General features: G+C 35.6%; 4 protein-coding genes and 4 non-coding genes across 8 annotated transcripts; 1 reads left to right on the top strand and 7 right to left on the bottom strand.

The window, feature by feature from the left end:
* Positions 1 to 2,860: 2,860 nt before the first annotated feature.
* On the bottom strand, positions 2,861 to 6,009 carry LOC141615312 (PHD finger protein MALE STERILITY 1). Its single transcript, XM_074433721.1, has 3 exons — positions 5,341 to 6,009; positions 4,942 to 5,251; positions 2,861 to 4,439 (listed from the first exon to the last, which is right to left on the bottom strand). The coding sequence occupies exons 1-3, from the start codon at positions 5,660 to 5,662 to the stop codon at positions 3,128 to 3,130; spliced, it is 1,944 nt and encodes a 647-aa protein (XP_074289822.1). The 5' UTR covers positions 5,663 to 6,009; the 3' UTR covers positions 2,861 to 3,127.
* Positions 6,010 to 6,233: 224 nt separating this feature from the next.
* LOC141615324 (protein CHLORORESPIRATORY REDUCTION 7, chloroplastic) lies at positions 6,234 to 8,778 on the bottom strand. The gene is made up of 4 exons (XM_074433730.1): positions 8,647 to 8,778; positions 7,457 to 7,554; positions 7,152 to 7,261; positions 6,234 to 6,608 (listed from the first exon to the last, which is right to left on the bottom strand). The coding sequence occupies exons 2-4, from the start codon at positions 7,530 to 7,532 to the stop codon at positions 6,333 to 6,335; spliced, it is 462 nt and encodes a 153-aa protein (XP_074289831.1). The 5' UTR covers positions 7,533 to 7,554; positions 8,647 to 8,778; the 3' UTR covers positions 6,234 to 6,332.
* A 1,749-nt stretch (positions 8,779 to 10,527) lies between these two features.
* Positions 10,528 to 13,292, bottom strand: LOC141619667 (putative protein phosphatase 2C 53). The gene is made up of 3 exons (XM_074436713.1): positions 12,885 to 13,292; positions 11,295 to 11,636; positions 10,528 to 11,018 (listed from the first exon to the last, which is right to left on the bottom strand). Exons 1-3 carry the CDS (start codon positions 13,239 to 13,241, stop codon positions 10,671 to 10,673), a joined length of 1,047 nt encoding a protein of 348 aa, XP_074292814.1. The 5' UTR covers positions 13,242 to 13,292; the 3' UTR covers positions 10,528 to 10,670.
* A 3,520-nt stretch (positions 13,293 to 16,812) lies between these two features.
* LOC141615336 (thylakoid lumenal 19 kDa protein, chloroplastic) lies at positions 16,813 to 17,829 on the top strand. The gene has a single exon (XM_074433735.1). The coding sequence runs from the start codon at positions 16,962 to 16,964 to the stop codon at positions 17,718 to 17,720; it is 759 nt and encodes a 252-aa protein (XP_074289836.1). The 5' UTR covers positions 16,813 to 16,961; the 3' UTR covers positions 17,721 to 17,829.
* A 414-nt stretch (positions 17,830 to 18,243) lies between these two features.
* Positions 18,244 to 18,334, bottom strand: LOC141624129 (small nucleolar RNA SNORD25). The gene has a single exon (XR_012533944.1). It is a non-coding gene; the product is annotated as a small nucleolar RNA SNORD25 (small nucleolar RNA).
* A 1,369-nt stretch (positions 18,335 to 19,703) lies between these two features.
* Positions 19,704 to 19,850, bottom strand: LOC141622764 (small nucleolar RNA snoR135). Its single transcript, XR_012533086.1, has one exon. It is a non-coding gene; the product is annotated as a small nucleolar RNA snoR135 (small nucleolar RNA).
* A 236-nt stretch (positions 19,851 to 20,086) lies between these two features.
* Positions 20,087 to 20,234, bottom strand: LOC141622819 (small nucleolar RNA snoR136). Its single transcript, XR_012533114.1, has one exon. It is a non-coding gene; the product is annotated as a small nucleolar RNA snoR136 (small nucleolar RNA).
* A 123-nt stretch (positions 20,235 to 20,357) lies between these two features.
* On the bottom strand, positions 20,358 to 20,448 carry LOC141624118 (small nucleolar RNA SNORD25). Its single transcript, XR_012533933.1, has one exon. It is a non-coding gene; the product is annotated as a small nucleolar RNA SNORD25 (small nucleolar RNA).
* Positions 20,449 to 21,152: the final 704 nt, after the last annotated feature.

Below are 21,152 nucleotides of genomic sequence, written 5' to 3' on the forward strand. Positions count from 1 at the left end.
GCGAAAACGTAAATTAGAGGATTACTCAAATGATTTGTAGCTTCTAAGTTCCCACCTGAATAATGCGTTTTATAAGTGTATGAACTTGTGACATTTGTACAAGTGTAAACTGGACTTGAAAAACAGAGTATTATAGGTGTATGGTGTACCTTGCAAAGTTGCAACGTGACTTATTAATCTAAAGATTGTATTGCGTGCTTCTTGAGTTGTCTAGATTTTAGCTTTGCTCCAACACATAATTGGAACAACAACATTTGTACCGATGTATCCTAATATGTGAAGTTTCCGGAGAAACCGCCTTAGTAAAATTATACATTAATAATCAGCAAAAGAGAAAAAGGAAAAAGATGAAACGGTAATACAATTTAGTTATTTCCTAGTCAGTGGCGTAGTTAGGATTTCCCATTAGGGAGAGGGGGCGAAAAATCTCAGTGAAAGCGAACTGGTAACGCAATAAAATAAACAACAACAACAACATCAGAGCCTTAATCCCAAAATGATTTGAGGTTGTCTGACATGAATCATCTTTTAGAATCGTTCATGAGTGAACGCACACCTCAAAAATACAATAAAATAAACGTTCAAAAAAAAAAATCAATAAATTTAACTAAGAAATCGAATTTTCCAATCTTCAGTGTGGGCAAGCGCCCTTGCTAGCCTCCCTAAATCCGCCATTGTCTACAATTCAATAAATCGGCGTTTTAGGGATACATATGTTTAAGATAGAAGAGTATATGATATTAGGTTTGATGTTCTTTGCAGTAGAACTTTTGATCTAGTTATAAAAAACCGCCGAAAAATCGATCGGAAAAATCTGAAATGATAATATAATCGATCGAACACCTGATCTGAGTAATCTAAATAGAACCTGAAATCCGGCTCAATCCGAATCAAACCGAAACTGGATCGAACTCAATAATAACCGAATGATACTCGATCCTGAATATAACTGAATCGATAAAACCGAATCGATTGATCTGTGATAGGCTATGTCGCACACCTAACAAAGATAAATTCCCTAAACACAAATTAAAATAGTATGAGGGGTCGAACATAAGGAGACGAGAATTGCGCTATGAAATGCTATGAGTAGAAATCTATCAAGGTCGGTAACGATTGATTGGTTTGATGATAGCAAATAAAATATAACAATATATGATTAAAGGAGTCTAGGGGAGTCGAGTCACACATGCAATTGTAAATATATATTCATGTTAAATTCGGAATAAATAACATTGTCAGTTGTTTAGGCTTAAAGACACCCACATTATGATATTAGTGTCAACCATAAACCGGGTCCTAAAGAACTCTCGTCATGACTAGGTCGTCCTACTATACATGCTTAGTCTAATCTGATTCCTTGTCTCTCGACTTACAGAACGAATTTAACAAACTTAATCGATGAATATGGCCACTAAACAAAGATTAATCGTGACGATACAAACATGTGATAGAAACAATTAGACAATATTATATCAACCTAATTTATCATTTTACATATATTAGTTATTGCATGACTTCCTTATTCCCTAGACTAAGGAAATTTAGCTACTCATATTGAAATGTAAACTACAAACTATGATGTATGAAATGCTAAACATGATTATAAAATGATATAGACTAAAAGATGAATTATGAAATATGAAAATAAAACTATGTGATGGAATTAAAATACTAATAATAAAACTATGTGATAACTAAAATAGAAATGTAAACTAAATAAACTAGAATTAGAATTACCGAAATAGAAATGGAACTTGAACTAGGAACTTGCAAAGAAGGACATATAAGAACCAAAAGCTTGAATATATAATAACCAAATGTTTAACAATATTAAAACTAAAATGAAAACTATGAGAGAATTTTTGTGCGCTTAAGAATACTAGGAAATGAGAATGTATGATGAAAATTGGATCGAATTAGGTCGGACCTAGCTCTCTATTTATAAGGAGCTAGGGATGAAACGTATGCGCAAAAACAAGCAAACTCCGATCGGGGTTCCCAAGCCCTGATCGGGGTCGTGGGATTCTAGCTCTGTCTTCTTAATTCCTCTAGTTAATGCTCAAGGAATCTTAAGTGATGTTTAATGCCTTGTTTAGTCACCCGGTTAAGCTCTAAATACATAGCATCCAATGTATTTTAGCATCCTAAGCTTCTACTTAGTTGGACTTCAATTCTTGGACTTGACTTTGCATAAAACTTTGCATTTCTCATTTCGATCCATATCTTTATTCATGCAAATCCATGTAGAACTTCAAGGTTGGTCCAATGTTAGCTTTGCTTCTAGTTACTTGCACAAGTGATGAAATAAGCTTCTAAAAGCTCAACTTTCTACAAAATGTGACAAAACATAGAAAGACAACTACAATACAACAGTAGATCATAAAAACACTAAGGTTAGTGCAATAATCATATAAATTTGAGCTAAAATATGGGGTAAAAGTATATATAAAATGAACACATCAATCTGTATGAGAAATATCTAATTTCTCATAAATAAATTCATATTTAGGTTTTTTTTCCACTAGTTTTCTATTTATTAATGGTATTATGAATTGTTAAATTAAAATTTTAAAGTATAAGATACATCTAAGCTAGTTTTTTTACCTTCATCTCAAGAAAATTATGACCTCAAACTCAACCGAACTGAAGTAAACCCGATCCGAACTGTATCCGGCTCTAAATAGTACAAACTGATTAAAGTCACTAATTGAAATGAACCTGATTGAAATCGAAATTAAGGTTTACCCAATTTAAATCGAACCGATTTAACCCGATTTGAAACTGAACCAAAAAACCGTTTACCAGGTCTAGTTGCACGGGCTTAAAACTAGTATGCTTTTATTAGAGACATGCATTCTGATTAAACATTAGTACAAACTATTTCGAACATTAAATTTACCTAGAACCATCACAAGATTGACACCCTAAAGTAATAAGTTATACTAGATTGACCATGATTACAAGATATGCTTATATTCTTATCATAGTTCATATCAAAGGAGATAGCACAATATCTTGCTCACAAGTCACAACAATCACAAAGTGATAGCTATTTAACCCGTCTTAAACTTAAGACAGATACTATCCGTCTTAAATGAGAATTTGTGTATATTCTTATCATAGTTTATATCAAAGGAGACAACACAATATCTTGCTCACAACGATCGCAGAGAAATATACGAGGAACCTCTTCGTTGTTTGGAATACGCACACACCGAGTATGCTGCCATACTTCACAAATGTCGCAAGCTACCATTCTTTCTCCATCATCTTCCTTTGTTCCACAAGCACATTCTATGAATCCATGCCCTTGGTTTTGACTGTTTTCATAAATGTCATGACAAATTCCAACCTCGAGAACCACGTCTTTCCCCTCTTCAATCAAACCCGAGACAAAGTCATTATCGTTAGCATTTAAATTCACAATTGATCGGATAACTATCCCGTTTAATCCGAGATACATGTCCTTAAACCACTTTTCAACCAGCATCTTAAATTCTGCAATATTCATGGTTCCTTTTACCTGGACTAGTTCATATGGCAGCATAAGTTGTTTGTCTTTCAACTGTAAGGCACAAAATACATCAATTAGTTCATTGTCGGACCCGAATTTGTTCTTTGGTGGAAGATTTTGATGATAAGAACCGAATTCTTTAACAAGATGTTTGCTGTCTTGAATAACCCTGCTAGCTATTGAGATTGTGCTACTTGGCCCGGCCATAGGCGGCTTACGCTCCCTCAACGTCGATTTGTATAGATACAGTATGTCCTTTGCTAATTGCACCCTGGTGACTAGCATCAAATTTTCATGGCTAACTGATACATCTTCCAAACAGTATTCCAGAACTTTTGTGACCGGGTTTAGGCTGCGACGAACAAGGTATTTTCCGACAACATGGTTACCAAGCGACTTCAGGACGAAGTCTAAGAGGCCTGTATCCCCAATGTAGGCCCGGGCAGCATCGCGGACTTCTTGCCTTGACACCCATTTGAGCTCAGCCCGTTTCAAGGCTTCCACAATGACTTGGGTGGCCATCTCAACTCGTTTAGGAGACCACCTACAGGAAGTCTCTAGAAGGATCTTTGGGTTGAAAATGTCGGCGGGGCTGGCTTCTTTAGGAAGGCGAGACCGGAGCTCTAGCATGAAGTAGAAAAGGTCGCTTAAGGTGATCAAGGAGTGTTCGGACAAGGCTTGGTATCGTGAAAAAATGATTGGAAGGTAATTGTCCAAAGGGGCCAGGTGATGAAAGAGAAGGCAAAGCGGGATGTTTTGTATGGCATGGATGGATTTTTGGTACATTGTTTCTGTGACTCCGAAGCTTCCTCGCCCGAACTTATACTCCCAACGTGCAAACCAGGGTCCTCCGTATGCCAACCCATGTAGTAGTCTCAACTCCATGCTTTTCTTTTGGGATACATCAGTTAGACTCACTTTCCTGCAGGAAAACAAGTTTCATTATGTATATCACTGTAGACCTGGCAAACGGGTCAATAGGGTCGGGTCAGCTTGGGTCGGGCCAGTTTGGGTATCTCATTGGTATCGGGTTAATTCGGGTAATGCCGGATCATTTTGGGTTTTGGATCTGTTCCGGGTCAAGCGGGTCGGGTCAGTTCGGGTCTCTCATTATTATCAGGTTCATTCAGATCGGGGCGGGTCATTTTGGCTTTCTGGTCTGTTCCGGGTCAAGCGAGTTGGGTTATTTCGGGCCGGGACATTTTCGGGTCAATGAATAAGAGAGAAAACGCAATTTCAGGTTTTTTTGGTTCAATTAGAGTTATGTTTTGTCGTGTTATTTTCGGGTTTCGTGGTTTTGGATCGAGTAATTTTCGGGTCGGGTCGGGTCTGTTTAAGGTTAAGAAAGCTCGGATCGTGTCCAGGCCGGTTCGGGTCAATTTGGGTTTCGGGGCACATTCGTGTGATGTAGATCGGGTCATTACCTTGCGCGCAAGCTAGTGCAGATTCGGTCCCAGAAATCCATGATCTGGTGGCCAGATAAGTCGGATCCCATTTCAAGGCCATTGACACAAAGCAAATGTCCAAACCCATTGCAATGGAACACTCCATGGAGCGTATGACCCTCAAGTTCCACCAAGCTGCAGGAGTTACTTCCACATCTTGCTGCCAAAATCGTCCCATCGCGACAGTAATTATTTTGGCAGCTTAAACAGGTTGATGCTATTGCAGCTGTTTCTTTTGAAGGCACGACGAAGTGATACTTCATGTTACAAATCATATGTTGTCCCCAACCTGTTACAATAACCCACAGTTGTTGCAGTAAATAAAATAAGAAAATGGCGGTGGACGTAGAACAAAAGATTAGAATTGAAGCAGACTACCAATATAGCGACAGTGTTTGCAGTAACGGCATATTGAAGCTTCAATTGGTTCTTCAATAATGAAAAGAAAGACGCGGTGATCAGGTCTATGCCGATGAACTTCAAGCTGAAAAGACCAGCTTATCATCCCATTATTACTGTTCTGATTATTCTCCATATGACCGAACTCAAGTAAGGCTCGGACATTTTTCCCGAACGGTCCATTGAACTCAGCCGGGTAACCAGGCTCACAAAATGACTTGAATCTAAAAACGCGTTGATCAGCAGACGATCTCTTCCTCCTCTTGTTATTGCATCCATGCAAGTACTCGAGTTGCGACATCTCAGTACCAAATGTATATTCAAACAAGAGAGAGAAAGCCAGAGAGATATATACCGAAAAATGCTGCTCCTTCACACAGTAAGTGCCTTGGAAATAAAATCTTCTATACAAATTCTCATTGTCTGCATGAACCCTTTTCAAAAATTAAGCGACTATGCAAACTTGTCGCAACAACGTTAGTAACAGCTGAAATATCACATATATTCATAAACAATTAGTGACATGCTTTTGGTCCTCTATCAGACCTACGCAGTTATATTATAATGTTTTCATATTCCGTTAAATTCTGGGATTAGATAACACTTACATGTCATTTGGGAAGCGGAAATTTAATAAACATGTAAATTAAACGCAACATTTCTTCACCAACTACTCACTTCAGAGGATATTTCTATAATACACAGTCCAAGTACTATTTATGATTTTAGGACTCCTACTTGAAAAAATAGATACATATTACGAACCTGTATATTATGCGCTCCCATTTCAAACCGTGACAGATATCTGTCTATGACTCCCATGGCTCCAAAATTTTCTTACACGGCAAAAAGCTGTCTATGAAGCCTTAAGGTATCATAAAGAAGGATCCTTGAATAAAAATTACGCAAAACTAAACAGGATTCTTCAATAAACATAATTGTTCAATCGAGTATAGAATATAACACAATCTCTACTCAAGACGAACTTCATACCACTGAATGGAGCCAACATCTCCATCTATTTCAAGCTCGCATACAAATTTTACTAAGTAGGCCACTGCATCATCAACTGTTTCAAATTTGGCTAGATCAGGCGGTAATTCATCATTTGGCCAATTCTCTAGCCAACCTTTTAGTTTCTCCATCAGTTCTTCCTCTGAAACAAATTGTTCGCTCTTTCCGGGCTCCATGTATACATATGTTGTTGTGTCCGTATAATTCACTCGTCTCCTCCTTGTTGCATAACTCTGTTATATAGTATCATAATTGAAGTTTTTAGCCTATGAATAGACATTGAAAATGTAACAAAAGCGCGTGTCACATTACTCGTTGTTATATACTGTTAGACAATTACGTAGATTGTAACATTAACGGGTTCTTTAAATACCGTCAATATTGTAACATTCTCCATATTTCCAATGGAGCAAAACTCATTACTCTTTGGTTCTGGATTATGATGGAGTAAAGCAAAATGGCTTACTAAAGTGGCTGCGCTTTTTCCCCTTGTGAAGTAGCAGTCCTTCGATGCAGTTCTCGACACAATTTTCATACTGGGTCAATCGGAAACAGCCTCTTCGTGTTTCTAACACAAGGGTAAGGTTGCGTACATCCGACCCCCCCATACCCGCAATTTGCGGGAGCCATTGAGGCACTGGGGTAATGTTGTTGTTGTTATTGTTATGTACATCCCTGACAATTTATACTCTATGTTTTTCAATCAGTATCCTCATGTTCCTTTAATATTTATGCTGAAACTGGATACTGCATATACGAAGGGTACTTAAACTTACCTTAGCTACATTCCTTTCCGCTGTTGAGATAGTGAGCAAAAAACTTGGATATGTGTAATTACGAAAGCAAGCGTGATTTGGTAGCATTGACAGAGTTGGGAGGTTGGGGACTGTAGAAAATCAGTGAAATATTATTTGCAACAAAATTAGAAACATTGCAAATTTGCAACAACAACAACAACAACATCAGAGCCTTAATCCCAAAATAATTTGGGCTCCACTGACATGAATCATCCTTTAGAACCGTCGATGGGCAAAATTAGAAACATTGCATTTGACAAAAAATAAAAAGAAGGCTGACTTACAGATGGAATGAGTAGTAGCATTGCTGATAAGCTGCTGCTGCTGCGTCTTGTGTAAACAGCCGTCGATGCGCATCATTTTGGTTTCACAGTTTCACAGTCTGTTGAAAAACATGTCACAATTCACAACAGAGATTAATCATTTATTTCAAGTCTACGGGAAACATACGACATTTCAGTTTCTACAGTACGTATTAATTTGGGACAATGGCGAAGATGATGAAGAAGGTTTATGTGACTTTGTTCCTTTACCCGATAGTCTAGAATACTTTTATTCTTCGTCTTGAACTAATTACAAACAAAAACAAAGGAAGAAACCGACAATTACGGAGCTTAATTGAATTAGGACGCAAACTTTACAACAACAACAACACTACCCCAGTGCCTCAATGGCTCCCACAAATTGCAGGGTAAGGGGGGTCGGATGTACGCAGTCTTACTCTTGTGTTAGCTGCACAAAGAGACTGTTTTCGAATGACCCAAGATGAAAATTGTATACTTCACCAAAATCACTCAGACTTTACTTGACCAAAATCACCAACAAGGCAACAACTGAAGTCAAATATTAAGCTACCAAAAATCTCTGTCTATACATTTGTAATCAATTAAGCTGAAATCGGAAATTTATACATTATCAATTGGGGAAAGCTATCAACTCAAATCAATAGTATTTCTGATTTCAGCTTTTGGTTTTATGATTAGCATAATCGAATTATACCATATACAAAAGACACACTATCCATTTAAGCTTAAGACGGACAAGTATCAGACCACTTGCTATATACGACAAATATATTGTTTTTCACTATACTAAGACGGATAATGCTGTCTTAAGGAGACTATCCAATTAAGCTACTATTATGATTTCGTTTCTGATATCAATTCATAAATCCAATACATGTATAAATCAAATCCAACAAATCAATGCATTAAGTATGATATACTCCGTATCAATTATCACGTGAAAATAACATCACAAATTCTCGTTATAGACGGGAGATATCCAACCAAAAAATATCACCACTTTAAACATATTTGACCCATATTTTACTTTAAACGGATATATCCGTCTATATAGTGTGAGACTAATTGAAATAACATAAGCATATCAACAATTGGGGAAAAAAATAATAGGAAATTAAGGTTTGGGAAAAAAAAATTGAGAACACGGGAGGAAGGAGTGAAGGACTTACGTAATATGGTTGCAGTCGTCGGCAGTGACGCAGTGTATTGCTCGTGTAAGTCGTATTGACGTTGGTCAGTTGGTGTCGAGAATACTGAGAGAGATAATAGGTGTATGGTCTACCTTGCATTCTTGCCAACGTGACATAAAATCTTAAGTCATGGACTCATGGGATATGATATGTATGACTCGTTTTAAACTTGAGACGAATAATACCCGTCTTAAATGAGAATTTTTTATCTTAAATGTATTGCGTGTTTCTTGAGTTTAAACTAAATGATTCCCTTCGAATAATTCGTAATGAAAATTGGTAGCAAGTAATACCTACTTGACAATATAAGAAGCGCAAATAACAATAATAAATTAATTTTTCCGCGTATGATAGACCGCGGTCTGTATCTAAAACTCTGAGAGTTATTTCCCTGTTTTCGAGTTTATTAGGAGATTGGGCATATACTAGGCCCGACTACTATTAGGGTTTGCCATTAGGGTTAGGGTTTGCCATTAAGTCGGTGAGTATTATAAATACTCACCATATCGATGTAAAACCAGAACAATCAATAATACAATTCCTTTATGCAATCTCCCTCCTATAATCCTAACATGGTATCAGAGCCTCTTTCTTGAGGACTCTAAAATCGCTTCCGCTTTCTTGCCGGTGGGCAAAAAAAAAATCTACGATGCTCACCGGCGGGATTAGTAAGATTAGTTTAATTTCATTTTTTACAAAAAATAAAATTAAAAATAAAACCACGTTCAATTGCCTTTTCTTTATCCATTGTCTTTCACTCTTGCGTTAGCCGTCAAGCATTCATCATAAATAAAGTTCATATGAAAGTCAAACAAATCAATATGCTGATTTGTTTTTCTAGCAAATTCCGATGTTCGTTGTTCACGAGTCTCACGCTTCATATTGTGTTTTAATATGGAGTCTCTTGTGGAGATAAATTTTTTGGACGTTTCGGTTATGTGTGACTGGATTGTCGAGATCTACCAAAAAAAAAAAAAAAAAATTCTCAAAAAAAATAAGGAAGAAAAAAAAAAATCCTCTTTTCTTTGAAATTCGATTAAAATCATTCAACGTCGTTTAAGGTGGTGGTACTTATTTTATTTGGAGTCCGAAAAAATTAACGTTCTCCAGATCTTGAAATTGACGGATAATTTTCCGTTTTATTGAAATTTGTCAGGTTCGATTAGGGTTCCTGCAAATTAACTCATACTTTCGACAAGTCCGAAAAAATTAACGTTCTTGTTCGTAGAAATTTCTAGCGAGTCTTTATACTCGTTTATCTTACCACTTCTCGAAGACGAAGATGATTGATGAAGATCGAAAAAGATGAAGATTGAAGATTTCATTTTTTCTTTTTATATTTTCTTTGTATTTCTCCAATCGTAAAGTTCGTACTATTTACTGCCTTTACGATTGCGGGAGGGTATTAGGAGATTGGGCATATACTAGGCCCGACTACTATTAGGGTTTGCCATTAGGGTTAGGGTTTGCCATTAAGTCGGTGAGTATTATAAATACTCACCATATCGATGTAAAACCAGAACAATCAATAATACAATTCCTTTATGCAATCTCCCTCCTATAATCCTAACAGAGTTTTATATTGAAACATGCTCAATGTAGGTTTAATGAAGCGGGGTTGATAGTAAATCAGTCGTCGAGAAATCCCAGGTCGAGAAACCGTGGGAGAGATGAGAAGAACACGGGAAAAGGAATGGAGTGGAGAGAAATAATACGGACTAGAATTTATCCACACCCGTTTCACTCATTTTCAATTCAATTAAGGTCGTAATTGTTTTCTAGTTGATGATATCAAGTACGTCTTTTGGATTATTATCAACTTAAACAAGGGCTATGATTCTACGAGAAACTAGAATTTTATGTCAATAAAAATAAAATCAATGTACATCACTACACCCAAAAGAATAACAATTAAATTAATAAAAAAATCATTAGCCTATCTAAACATCTCAGCTAACTCATTTTCCATAATTGAATATCTAAGTTAGAAGTTTTCGGAACTACTATGGCATAGTATATTGCTGCAATGGGACGATCATAACACTAACATCATCCAGTGAACCCCTTGAGACCGCCATATCGACTAGTCGCTTACAAGCAGTAAGTATCGGTGGCCTGTTATTGTCAATGAACAAAGGATGGACGATATCGACAGCTTCTTGATTAGTAACCTTGTCCCATAAACCGTCAGACGCCAAAATCAAGAACTCATCGTTGCAACTCATTTTGACAACTCGGGTTTCTGGTTCAGCAATCACCCATTGCTTAAGTTGTTTGTCACCGATTGCTCTTGACACCGCGAGTGATCCTTGGATTCTCCATACACCGTTGTAACAATCAATGTACCCTCCCTACAACCGAACAACCAATTTAGTTTCTTAAGCAAGTTGAAATATTATTACTAAGAAAGGCGATACATTTTCTATTCGCTAGGATAAAGTTTTTCCTCTGCAGTCGTCTTTAATTTCACAGACACGACAGATTGATCAGGATTGAAAGTAGTTGACATCTGCACCTGATTCATTAATTATGACTTTACCAACTAAGCTAGTTGACATCTGCACCTGATTTATTAATGAAAGCATGAAAATTAACAAAAATCGGAAAGTCATGAATAGATTTGTTACCTTGGCCTCGATTCTATCCTTCTCGTCTTGCCTAGAAGGACGGTGATCACTAGTGAGTACCTCAGCTAGACCGGCCCTGCTCATGACAGCACGACAATCACCAGCATTCGACACAACAAGGTTTCCCTTGGTGATTAGGGTTACGACACAGCAAGACCCACCGTGGAACTCCGTCTCTAAGAAATCCAGGTCTGTTTTCAAGTAACCGTGCTTAACCGCCTCCTTAATGTCGTCCTCTTCATTCCTGTTTACGACTTCAGCCATGATGTTTTTATTCAGGTTTTCAGCTGCGTATTCTGCAGCTTTCGCTCCTCCGTGACCATCAAAAACACCAAATATAGCCTACATTGATATTTAAGTACATAAATCATCAGAATTTTTCAAAGATCACAACTTTTCCCACTTCTACGTCAATAAATTCATCCTACACAATTTATCTGTCAATAGTTTACGTTTGCTCTATTCCCTCCCATAATAATCTACGTCTGCTATTGAATTACTCTTCTATACACAAATAAGTACGGAGTAAAACACAAATACAAAACGTATTTCATCTACCATGAACCAAAACGTATGTAATACGTAAGCCATTATTAACATGAATATTAATTAGTAAATTAAAAATTACTCCCTTTTAAAATCCTATTTTCTAAAATTACTTCTTTATATAATTTTTTCTTAAAATTATTCCCTTAATATGTACTTTTATAAAAGAGTAAATTAGATTTTACTCCCTTTTGAAATCAACTTTTTAAAAATTACTCCCTTTAAATTTTCTTTTTTAAAATTACTCCCTTAAGTTGCATTTTTTGCTAAAATTACTCCCTCAAGTTGGATTGTTGTTAAAATTACTCCCTTTTAAAATCCTATTTTCTAAAATTACTTCTTTATACATTTTTTTTTCCTAAAATTGCTTCAAAACTCACAATTTAAGTGACTTATTTCCTCTATTTTTGAACTCCCCCTACATTTGTCTACATAGTTATACCTTTTAAAGTATAGATTGGTTAAGCCACAAACAGAATAAGTTAAAAAACAGACGAAATAAGTTACTTAAATTGGTGTTTGGAGCAATTTTAGCAAAAATTGTAACTTAAGGGAGTAATTTTAGCAAAAAAAATTAAAAGGGAGTAATTTTAAAAAAGTTGATTTTAAAAGGGAGTAAAATCTAATTTACTCTTTATAAGAAAATTGCTACAAAACTCCAATTTAAGTGACTTATTACGTCTATTTTTAGAACTTATTCTTATTTTTTGAACTTATTCTTCATTGTTATACGTTTCAAAGCATAGATTAGGTAAGACACAAACAAAATAAGTTCATAATAAAACGACGGAATAAGTAATTTAAGTTGGTGTTTTGAAACAAATTTTAATAAAAGTCAATTTTAAGGGATATTTTAGGAAAAAAATTATATAAGGGAATAATTTTAAAAAACTGAATAATTAATTAATCCGTAAAAAAAGAGTGAGTCTTGCTTAAGACTGTATATCTGTAAATTCGTTTTAGCTATCATTAAATGAACATTGAACAATAACCCGACCTAAAAAAATATTGTCAAAGCTTAAGACAGTCTCAAACGAGAATTACCTGTTTAGAATCACCAAGGACACTTACATCAACAGAAAACCGATCCTCCAAAACCGACCTCCTCGTCCCTTTCTTACAACAAACCGAATAAAACCCGTCTCTAACCTCCTCAACCACACTCACCTCTTCAACCACCTCACCAATCCTCGCCTCCGCCACACCAAACTCAACCGGCATTACCGGAATATCAAGCCGAGCTGGCCTCTTTCGCTTCGTCACAGCTGGAGACACATCCAGTGCAGCAACTGCGGTCGCAAAACTCTTCTTAGAGATAGGAGACATAGAAGTTGGGTTGAATATTGAATTGTTAGGGTAATAATGGTGTTTTGATGGCGTGTTTGATATTACTACTGACATTTTTGCTGTTTTTTTTCCTTATAATTTTGAAGTTTTTGTTTTGTACGTAGAAATTTTGTGTGTGAATTTGAGAAAAGATGGATGATGAGTTTATATATAGGGAGAAGAAATTGAAAAATGGTCAAAGTTGGGTCAACTTGGAAACTTACCCGTGTTGATGATGCGTTTCGTTGTTTTTTGAATCTTTGACTGGTTTGCAAACTAGAAGATGCATGCATTTGTTTCCTGATTTGCCCTTCAACTCAGATTTTTTTTTTTTCAATTAGTTGGCTGAAGAAGGGTCGGAGCAAGTGACGGATAATGTCACTCACAAAACGGATAGGGGGACAAGGTGGGGGCACCCTCATGTGCTTCCCTCTCTCCTCTATTTGGGTCATTTGTGAGGGAAAATGGTATCCGTCACTCCAAAGTGACGGATACGTGCCGTCACAAATGAGATTTTGTGTTTTTTTAATGACGTGAGAACCGTAAGCATTAAAACACGTCATATATAAAACCTCATGCATACAAATTCATATGAAGGTTTATCCAATTAAGTCAACCTATATGGACGTTCAACTGTAGTTTTCATTTAAGAAAATAAACTTTTTTTTACGAAAATATAAATAATGTTTTACGGAGTATTTTTGATTAGTTTAATTTTCAGTTTTAGACATTTAAATCCAAAAGAACATGATTTGCATTTTGATTTTATTGACTTAAACGTTGTACAATTTGCTAGTAGCAAGATGCATGAACTATAGTATAAAAATTGTTGTTATAACAATTTTAATAACAAATTACATTTTTACTAATTTTTTTCCTTTTATTCATTTCATTTTAATGTACTCGAAACTCAATAATTGTAATTTCTTACACCATATTCACTACACATACCTCGATGTTTTGTACTTAATCAACTAAATTAATTATAGTCGATGGTGGACACCCTAATTCACTTAGCTCACTAAATCAAATGCCGAATTTCAAATATGTCTCTCTTTTCATCAATAGTTCAATAATACTCCGTATTTTAAATGACAAGTTTCTATCTAAAGTTATATGACGAAGGGTAAGACGGTAATAGACCGACTTTTAAAGTTATACGACAAAGGATGAGATGGTAATTTGGGATTAAAAGAGTGAAACAGAGGGAATGATCAAGGTAGGGGAAAACAAGGATAATTTAGAGGGTCACACACGTTTAGTGACTAATGATACAACAAAATCAAACAAGCAACTAAAAGTAGCACTCTTTTTAGTTAGTCACGAGACTCACGACAAAAGCAATATAAAGGAAGTGACTCGTGATTAGAGGAAAGTATAACTTAACCACTCCTCCGCGTTTTAATTATTGATTGTGGTCATCTCTAACTAGGTTGTTAATGATCTGTGTCGGCTTGTCGAGTTTTCTGAAGCAGCTCAGTCAATATTCGGTTTGTGATTGGTCAAATTGAGCTTGGCTAAATCCGAGTTGATGTCGAGCTCAGCAAGGCTTGACTCGGTTATAGTTCTATCTATGACAATTATTTTAGGTCATATTTAAACGATTTTTATGTGTTCTTTACAAGAAATTCACAGAATTCTTAAAACACCGAAATAATTTGTTATATTTGAATTTTGAGCTATATTAGCTCACATAATAACCCCCCATATCTCAAACTAACTTCCAATTAAATACGTAATTTTCTAACAATTAACTAAAATCTATTAAAAAAAATCATATAATCTCTTCGTCCCGGCAAATGTTTACCTATTTCATTTCAAGGCGTCTCATTCATTTATTTACCTTTCTACAATAGGAAGGTTTAAATGGGTAATTTGATCATACACTTTCATTAAGGTTCAATTATCATCATCTAACATTCTAACAACAGAAAAAAATGGTTCTTTCTCATTTCCTGTGTCAAAACTAGGGCTGTTAATGAGACGAGATAGCTCGCGAGCTACTCGAGATCGGCTCGGTCAAAGCTCGGCTCGGGCTCGGCTCGAGACCTTAACGAGTTAAGCCGAGCAAAGGCTGGCTCGACTCGAAAAGCTCGCGAGTGGCTCGAACTTACGTGATTACATAATATATTGCTCATATTTTATAAAAATATTTTATCATGATTATATTTTTATATCACATATATCAAATGTGTCGCTGATTTGCCAAATGTTTTTACATATAAACTTTGAGCTTTGGTATTGAAAAAATCGAAAGAAAAAAAATAAGAAAATAAACAGTTTTATATACGCTCAATTTGAGCTCGAGTTTGGCTCGAGCTCGCGTTGAAGCTCGCAAGCTTTATAATGAGCACATTTTTTTCAAGTTCGGGTAAGCTCGAGATCGGCTCGAACTCGAATTTTGGTTCTTGAGCACAAGCCGAGCAAGGCCAAGCTCGGGCTCGGCTCGACTCGTTAACAGTTAACACCCCTAGTCAAAACCAAAGGTAAAAAAATGCCCGAAACGAAGTGAGAATTTCCGGATGCTTTTGTGTGGACTAAGCCAATGGGCCTTAAGAATTAAGAAAGCTGTCATTCCAACCCTTTACTAAAGCCACCCAAATTCCCATATTCCCAACTTCAAACCAGCATACGGCCGTCAATCCGTCATACCATACCAAGTCTCTACTCTCTACACATTCTAGCTCATCCTAGTACTCATAGCTAAGCCAGAATTTACACTCAACGAGGGCAAAAAAAATTCAGTGAACGCCAGAAGATAGGCCATATAATTTTCGACTAAAATCGTCTGAACTGAACTTAATTGAAAGGAACTGAACTGAACCGAAGTAAGAGTTAATTTGTAAAGATAAAAGTTGAACTAAACTAAACTGAATAGAGTTAAATTGAACTGAAATGAGCTGAAATTAAGTCCAAAAGAACAGGGTCATAATGGTGTAAGGAAAACTCTAAGAAAATCAGGAAATTTTGTAGCTAAAATGTTTGAAATTTTCAACCCTCAATAGAGACGAGCATCCTGCTAAGTGCTAAGTGCTAACTAGACCTGGCAAAATAAAACTCAGTCCAAAAAATCGATCGAAAAGACATGAATTGATAACCGATCAAACACCTGATACGAGTAAACTAAATAGTACTCGAAATCCGACTCAGTCTGAATCGAACCGAAACTGAATTGAACTCATTATTAACCAAATGATACCCAAACCTGAATTCTAAACCGATTGTCCTGAATGAAAAATGTTTATTTTCTCACAAATACACTAATATTTAGAAATTTTTTTCATTGATCTTTATTTATTAATGATATTCATTCAAATTAAAAAGTATAAGGTACATTTAAATTAATTTTTTTACTCTCAACTCAAGAAAATATGAACCGAAACACAATTGAACTGAAATAGACCCGGCCTGAATCGCACCTGGCTCGAAATAGCACAAACCGATTAAAGTTGCTAACCGAAATGAACCCGATCGAAATCGAACTGAAATTGAATTTTAGGTCGACCCAATTTTAATTAAACCTGTTTAACCCGATCGAAAACTGAACCGAATAACCCGTAACCCGTTTGTCAAGTCTAGTGCTAACCCTTCTTAAACTCCAGCACGCTAATACTCAACTAGATAGGCCCGCGATTTGACTTCCATCCTCACTAAATGGATAAGAGAAATCTAAAAGCAATGCCACCATCAAACTCAAGATAAGATGCCAATCAACCAACACAACCACAATCTATTCTATACTCTTACACTCATCCACCACAATTGTGATCTATCCATAGTCCATACCAAAATCACATGGCAACCTTACTCTCACCTTGGTCACTACTCCCAACAAATAACAACCTCAAACCACAACAACAACCAACCCCAACAAACTTAACTACCACCACAACCACAACCACATTTCCTCCCCAAAAACATCCCTTATCCCTAACCAACCTAACAACAACACTAACCGCCGCAACGACAACATTCCTAATCCTAACCTCCCCAACCCCATCCCTCGCCGCAACCGACACCCCCACCCCTTACACAACATACTACGGAACAGCCGCAAGCGCAGCGAATTACGGCGGATACGGAGGCAATTCAAGTAAAAAAGACTCAGCAGAATACATTTACGACGTCCCTTCCGGTTGGAAAGAACGACTCGTATCAAAAGTCGAAAAAGGAACAAATGGAACCGACAGCGAATTCTATAACCCGAAAAAGAAGACGGAAAAAGAGTACTTAACATATTTGTCCGGGTTTCGACAATTGGCGCCAAAAGAAGTAATACTGAATAATTTAGCATTGTCTGATGTTAATTTACAGGATAAAATTGCGAGTGCGGATTCAGTGACGGCGGTAGAAAGGAAAGATGAATCAGGACAAGTTTATTATGATTATGAGATTGCTGGTGTTAGTTCACATAGTTTGATTTCTGTTACTTGTGCTAAGAATAAATTGTATGCTCATTTTGTTAATGCTCCTGCTCCTGAATGGAATCGTGATCAGGATATGTTGAGGCATGTTCATCAATCTTTTAAAACTGTTGATTTTTCTCAGAATTAATTCTGGTTTTGGAATTAGCGTGTATTGTAATTTTTGTTGAGGATATTGTTGTAAACGGGTTAATCGGGTTGGATGCGGGTTTATGATGAATAATACATTTTGTAAACAATAATGATTTGTAAACTAGTCAGTCAATTTGGAAATAGTTTAGTTTTGATCGGATTAGTTGGATCATTTATTTCACAAATTTTCATTACAGACAGGAGATATCTAAATATCCATCCATTTTGAGCAACAAGTTGCATGATAGGGCTCAAAAATGTCGTCACTTTAAGCATATTTGATACGTATTTCACTTTAAACAGATATATATGTCTCTTAATGAGACTAATTGTTATCGGATATGCTGCATCAAGATTTAGGTAAGCGCATTTGAGCTTTACAGAGTTTTAATCGGATTATCGGATATGCTGCATCAAGATTTGGGTAAGGGCATGTGAGTCTAGCAATGACAATGGATCGGAAATAATTTTATTCGAGAATTTTAAACAAAGATAAACAAATGATTAAAACAGAAAAAATAAAGAGCTCAGCCCCTTAGATGTTCATAAGTTGCGATCATATCCGCAGTCATTACAGGTCTGTAATGTATAAATTTGTTCATCACTGCTCATTTTTAAAAATGAATTAAATTAATAATTTAGCTGTTCTAATGTTCAAAATCGCTGATTAAATTCAATGATAAAGAAAATTAACACCAAAACAGCACAGAAAATATTGCTTCAAGGGAACGAGTCAAAGGGAAATAAAATCCACAAAAACCAGTAAATGAAGCCTTTTTAATAACACAAATTCTCATTGTACTATCCAACTAAAACTGAGTACGAATAGTGGTCTTCTCACGAAATATAAGTAAATAGAGCAAATGAATGGGAGATGGATACCCCATTTACCCTCCCACCTGCACTTGGTGCGAGAGCACTATTTGTTTCAGCTTTAAACGAATAGTGATCGTCTAATATAAGACAAACTATTTTAATAAATATTCCATATAAATCAAGACCCAATTCAAAACACGAAATTTGAAAAAACAAAACCGTAAATCATTTTTAAAAAAACTTGTACTATAAAACTCGGTTGGGATTCTCTCCATTACTTAAAAAAATGACCTCCATTATTTTCGAACGGTCCGGATTAAACTTTAGGACAATCTAATGGTTGTAATTATTTCATAAAAATACTTTAATGCATGTTATTATAAAAATGACATTATATTTAAAAGAGACTGAACATAAGATCTAAACTAATTATAGAGTGATAATTTATGCATTAAGATCACAAAAGAGACTGAACATAAGATCTAAACAATCACAAAAAAACAAATCAATTAGAATCAACTCTAGTAAGAAAGAAATCTGGTGATAAAGCTTCTTTAGCATCAAAAAGGTACGAATTCAATAGTATTTTTGTTCAGCAGCTAAATCCTTATAAATCTCAAAGCTAATTATAGAGTGATAATTTATGCATTATTAAATCAATCCGCAATACTTCCACTTAGAGTATAACCTTCATTGTTTCCATGAAATAATAATTAAACATTACTTCCGTAAAACCAACATGACAGTTAGGCATTTGCTTAGATTAGTTCAGATTAGATGAGATAAGCCCATTTGCTTTCAAGTTTAGGGCAGATCACATAAGCTTCAAATAACCTTCCAGTAAGGCATTACTGGAGGCTAGTTAAGACTCAGTTCACAAATGATAACTTGAAAAATGCTTTACTCGTGTATAGTTCAGATGAGGTTAGTTCGACGCACTAGCCAATTAGAAGAGTCAAGATCATATATAAGCAAACGAGAATCCAATTAGCTCATACAAAGCTAGATTGATCAAATAAGTATCCGATTGCACTTGTGTTTAGTTTAGTTCATAAAACTATCCCAGGATCCGACTAGCTCCGATTATGCTAGTTCGACTCGATTCAATTCTCGATAAATTGTTTCCAGGTCCTTTCATTTGCGATTAAATTAAATGACATCGACTTAATTTGGGGAAGATGATTGTTGAACTAATCAACTGAAAATGAAACACAACTGCCCATCTTCTCCTGAAATTTCAATATTGCAAGGAAATCTTTCGGCTTATTAGCGTATTATAGACCGCCACGCCGATACACACAATCCCTGCTTTTATTTATCAATTGGTTTTGCATCAAACAGGCCATTTTGATCTAAAATAATAAGACACGATTTTATATTTGCAGCCAAATAAAACCACTATTTAAAAAACAAGTTATCATAAGCTATAAGCTATAACATTGTGATTATGTAATCATCATAAAATGAAATACAAAAACAGGGTTAGTATTTAATGAATCTTAAACTTAAGACGGATATTTCAGACTTAAATCAATTTGTGAAGAATTAAAATGTAGTTATCCAACGTCCTATTGCAGTATTAACAACAAACAACAGGATAGCGAGGATAACCAATATTTAATTTAGGGTCTCACTTATCTAAACAATTGCCCAATTTAATTTAAACGGCATCGTTTGGCCTTTTAAGTGAGCCCATATAAATCATTATTTTTTAATTATTTACGATAACGTTAAACAAGTAATTAACACATAGTAAATATTTTTATTCCGAAATTTTAATCAAAGGTAAACAAATGATTAGAACAGAAAGAAAAATTGAAAGAGCTCAGCCCCTTAGATGTTCATATGTTGCGATCATATCCGCAGTCATTACAGGTCTGTAATGTATAAATTTCTTCATCACTGCTCTTTTTGAAAAATTAATTAAATTAATAATTTAGCTGTTCTAATATTCTTAAATTACCGATTAAATTCAATAAAATAAGAAAATAATACTAAAACAGCACAAAAAATGTTGCTTCAAGGGAACGAGTCAGAGGGAATTGAAATCCACAAAAACCAGTAAATGAAGCCTAAAACCCAATTCATAAATTGATCTAAAAGACCCGATTTAAAAGAACAAAAAATACTTGTATGAGACGGTTTTACACAAACACATTGAAAATAACAAAGCAACTAAAACCTCAAACATTTACCTTAAAAACCAATCTAAGAAATCATAATCGAAGAACAAAAAGTTTGGGGAATTGGGGAGGAAAATAGATTAGGGTTTGAGAATGGGAAAGGGGGAAAAGATGAATGAATAAGAGAGAGGAAAAGATTGGTTTATATAAGGTGGAGAAAGGAGGATAGTATTAGGGCTTTAGGAGAGTTTATAGCGGCGCCTTAATATGGGCTTCTTCTTGTTATGCCATGGTTATGGAGTATGGACTTATATAGGTAATTTGTTGGGCTGTGGACGATTTTAACATGTTAGCAATTAGCATCGTGAACCACCCTTGTAATAAGTTGTACAGTAAGTCTTGCTTAAAACGGTGTTAGTTGGTGTCTTGGTGGTGCGGGTATGAATGTGTGTCAAATGCCAAGTGGTATGCATAGGGTTTTGGTACCGGAT

This window comes from Silene latifolia, chromosome 1 (assembly GCF_048544455.1).
Source record: "Silene latifolia isolate original U9 population chromosome 1, ASM4854445v1, whole genome shotgun sequence".
NCBI classification, from domain to species: Eukaryota; Viridiplantae; Streptophyta; class Magnoliopsida; order Caryophyllales; family Caryophyllaceae; genus Silene; species Silene latifolia.

Bases quoted from the DNA above. Each gene is read 5' to 3' on its own strand.
- LOC141615336 (XM_074433735.1), top strand. From the start codon at position 16,962: ATGGCAACCTTACTCTCACCTTGGTCACTACTCCCAACAAATAACAAC.
- LOC141615324 (XM_074433730.1), bottom strand. From the start codon at position 7,532: ATGATGCGCATCGACGGCTGTTTACACAAGACGCAGCAGCAGCAGCTT. The intron at 7,262-7,456 runs GTAAGTCAGCCT...GATTTTCTACAG, and splicing joins TGCTACTACTCATTCCATCT to TCCCCAACCTCCCAACTCTG. The intron at 6,609-7,151 runs GTAAGTTTAAGT...ACTATATAACAG, and splicing joins CGGAAAGGAATGTAGCTAAG to AGTTATGCAACAAGGAGGAG.
- LOC141615312 (XM_074433721.1), bottom strand. From the start codon at position 5,662: ATGTCGCAACTCGAGTACTTGCATGGATGCAATAACAAGAGGAGGAAG. The intron at 5,252-5,340 runs GTAGTCTGCTTC...TTATTGTAACAG, and splicing joins CAAACACTGTCGCTATATTG to GTTGGGGACAACATATGATT. The intron at 4,440-4,941 runs GTAATGACCCGA...GTTTTCCTGCAG, and splicing joins TGCACTAGCTTGCGCGCAAG to GAAAGTGAGTCTAACTGATG.
- LOC141619667 (XM_074436713.1), bottom strand. From the start codon at position 13,241: ATGTCAGTAGTAATATCAAACACGCCATCAAAACACCATTATTACCCT. The intron at 11,637-12,884 runs GTAATTCTCGTT...ATATCAATGTAG, and splicing joins TCCTTGGTGATTCTAAACAG to GCTATATTTGGTGTTTTTGA. The intron at 11,019-11,294 runs GTAACAAATCTA...GTTCGGTTGTAG, and splicing joins AGGATAGAATCGAGGCCAAG to GGAGGGTACATTGATTGTTA.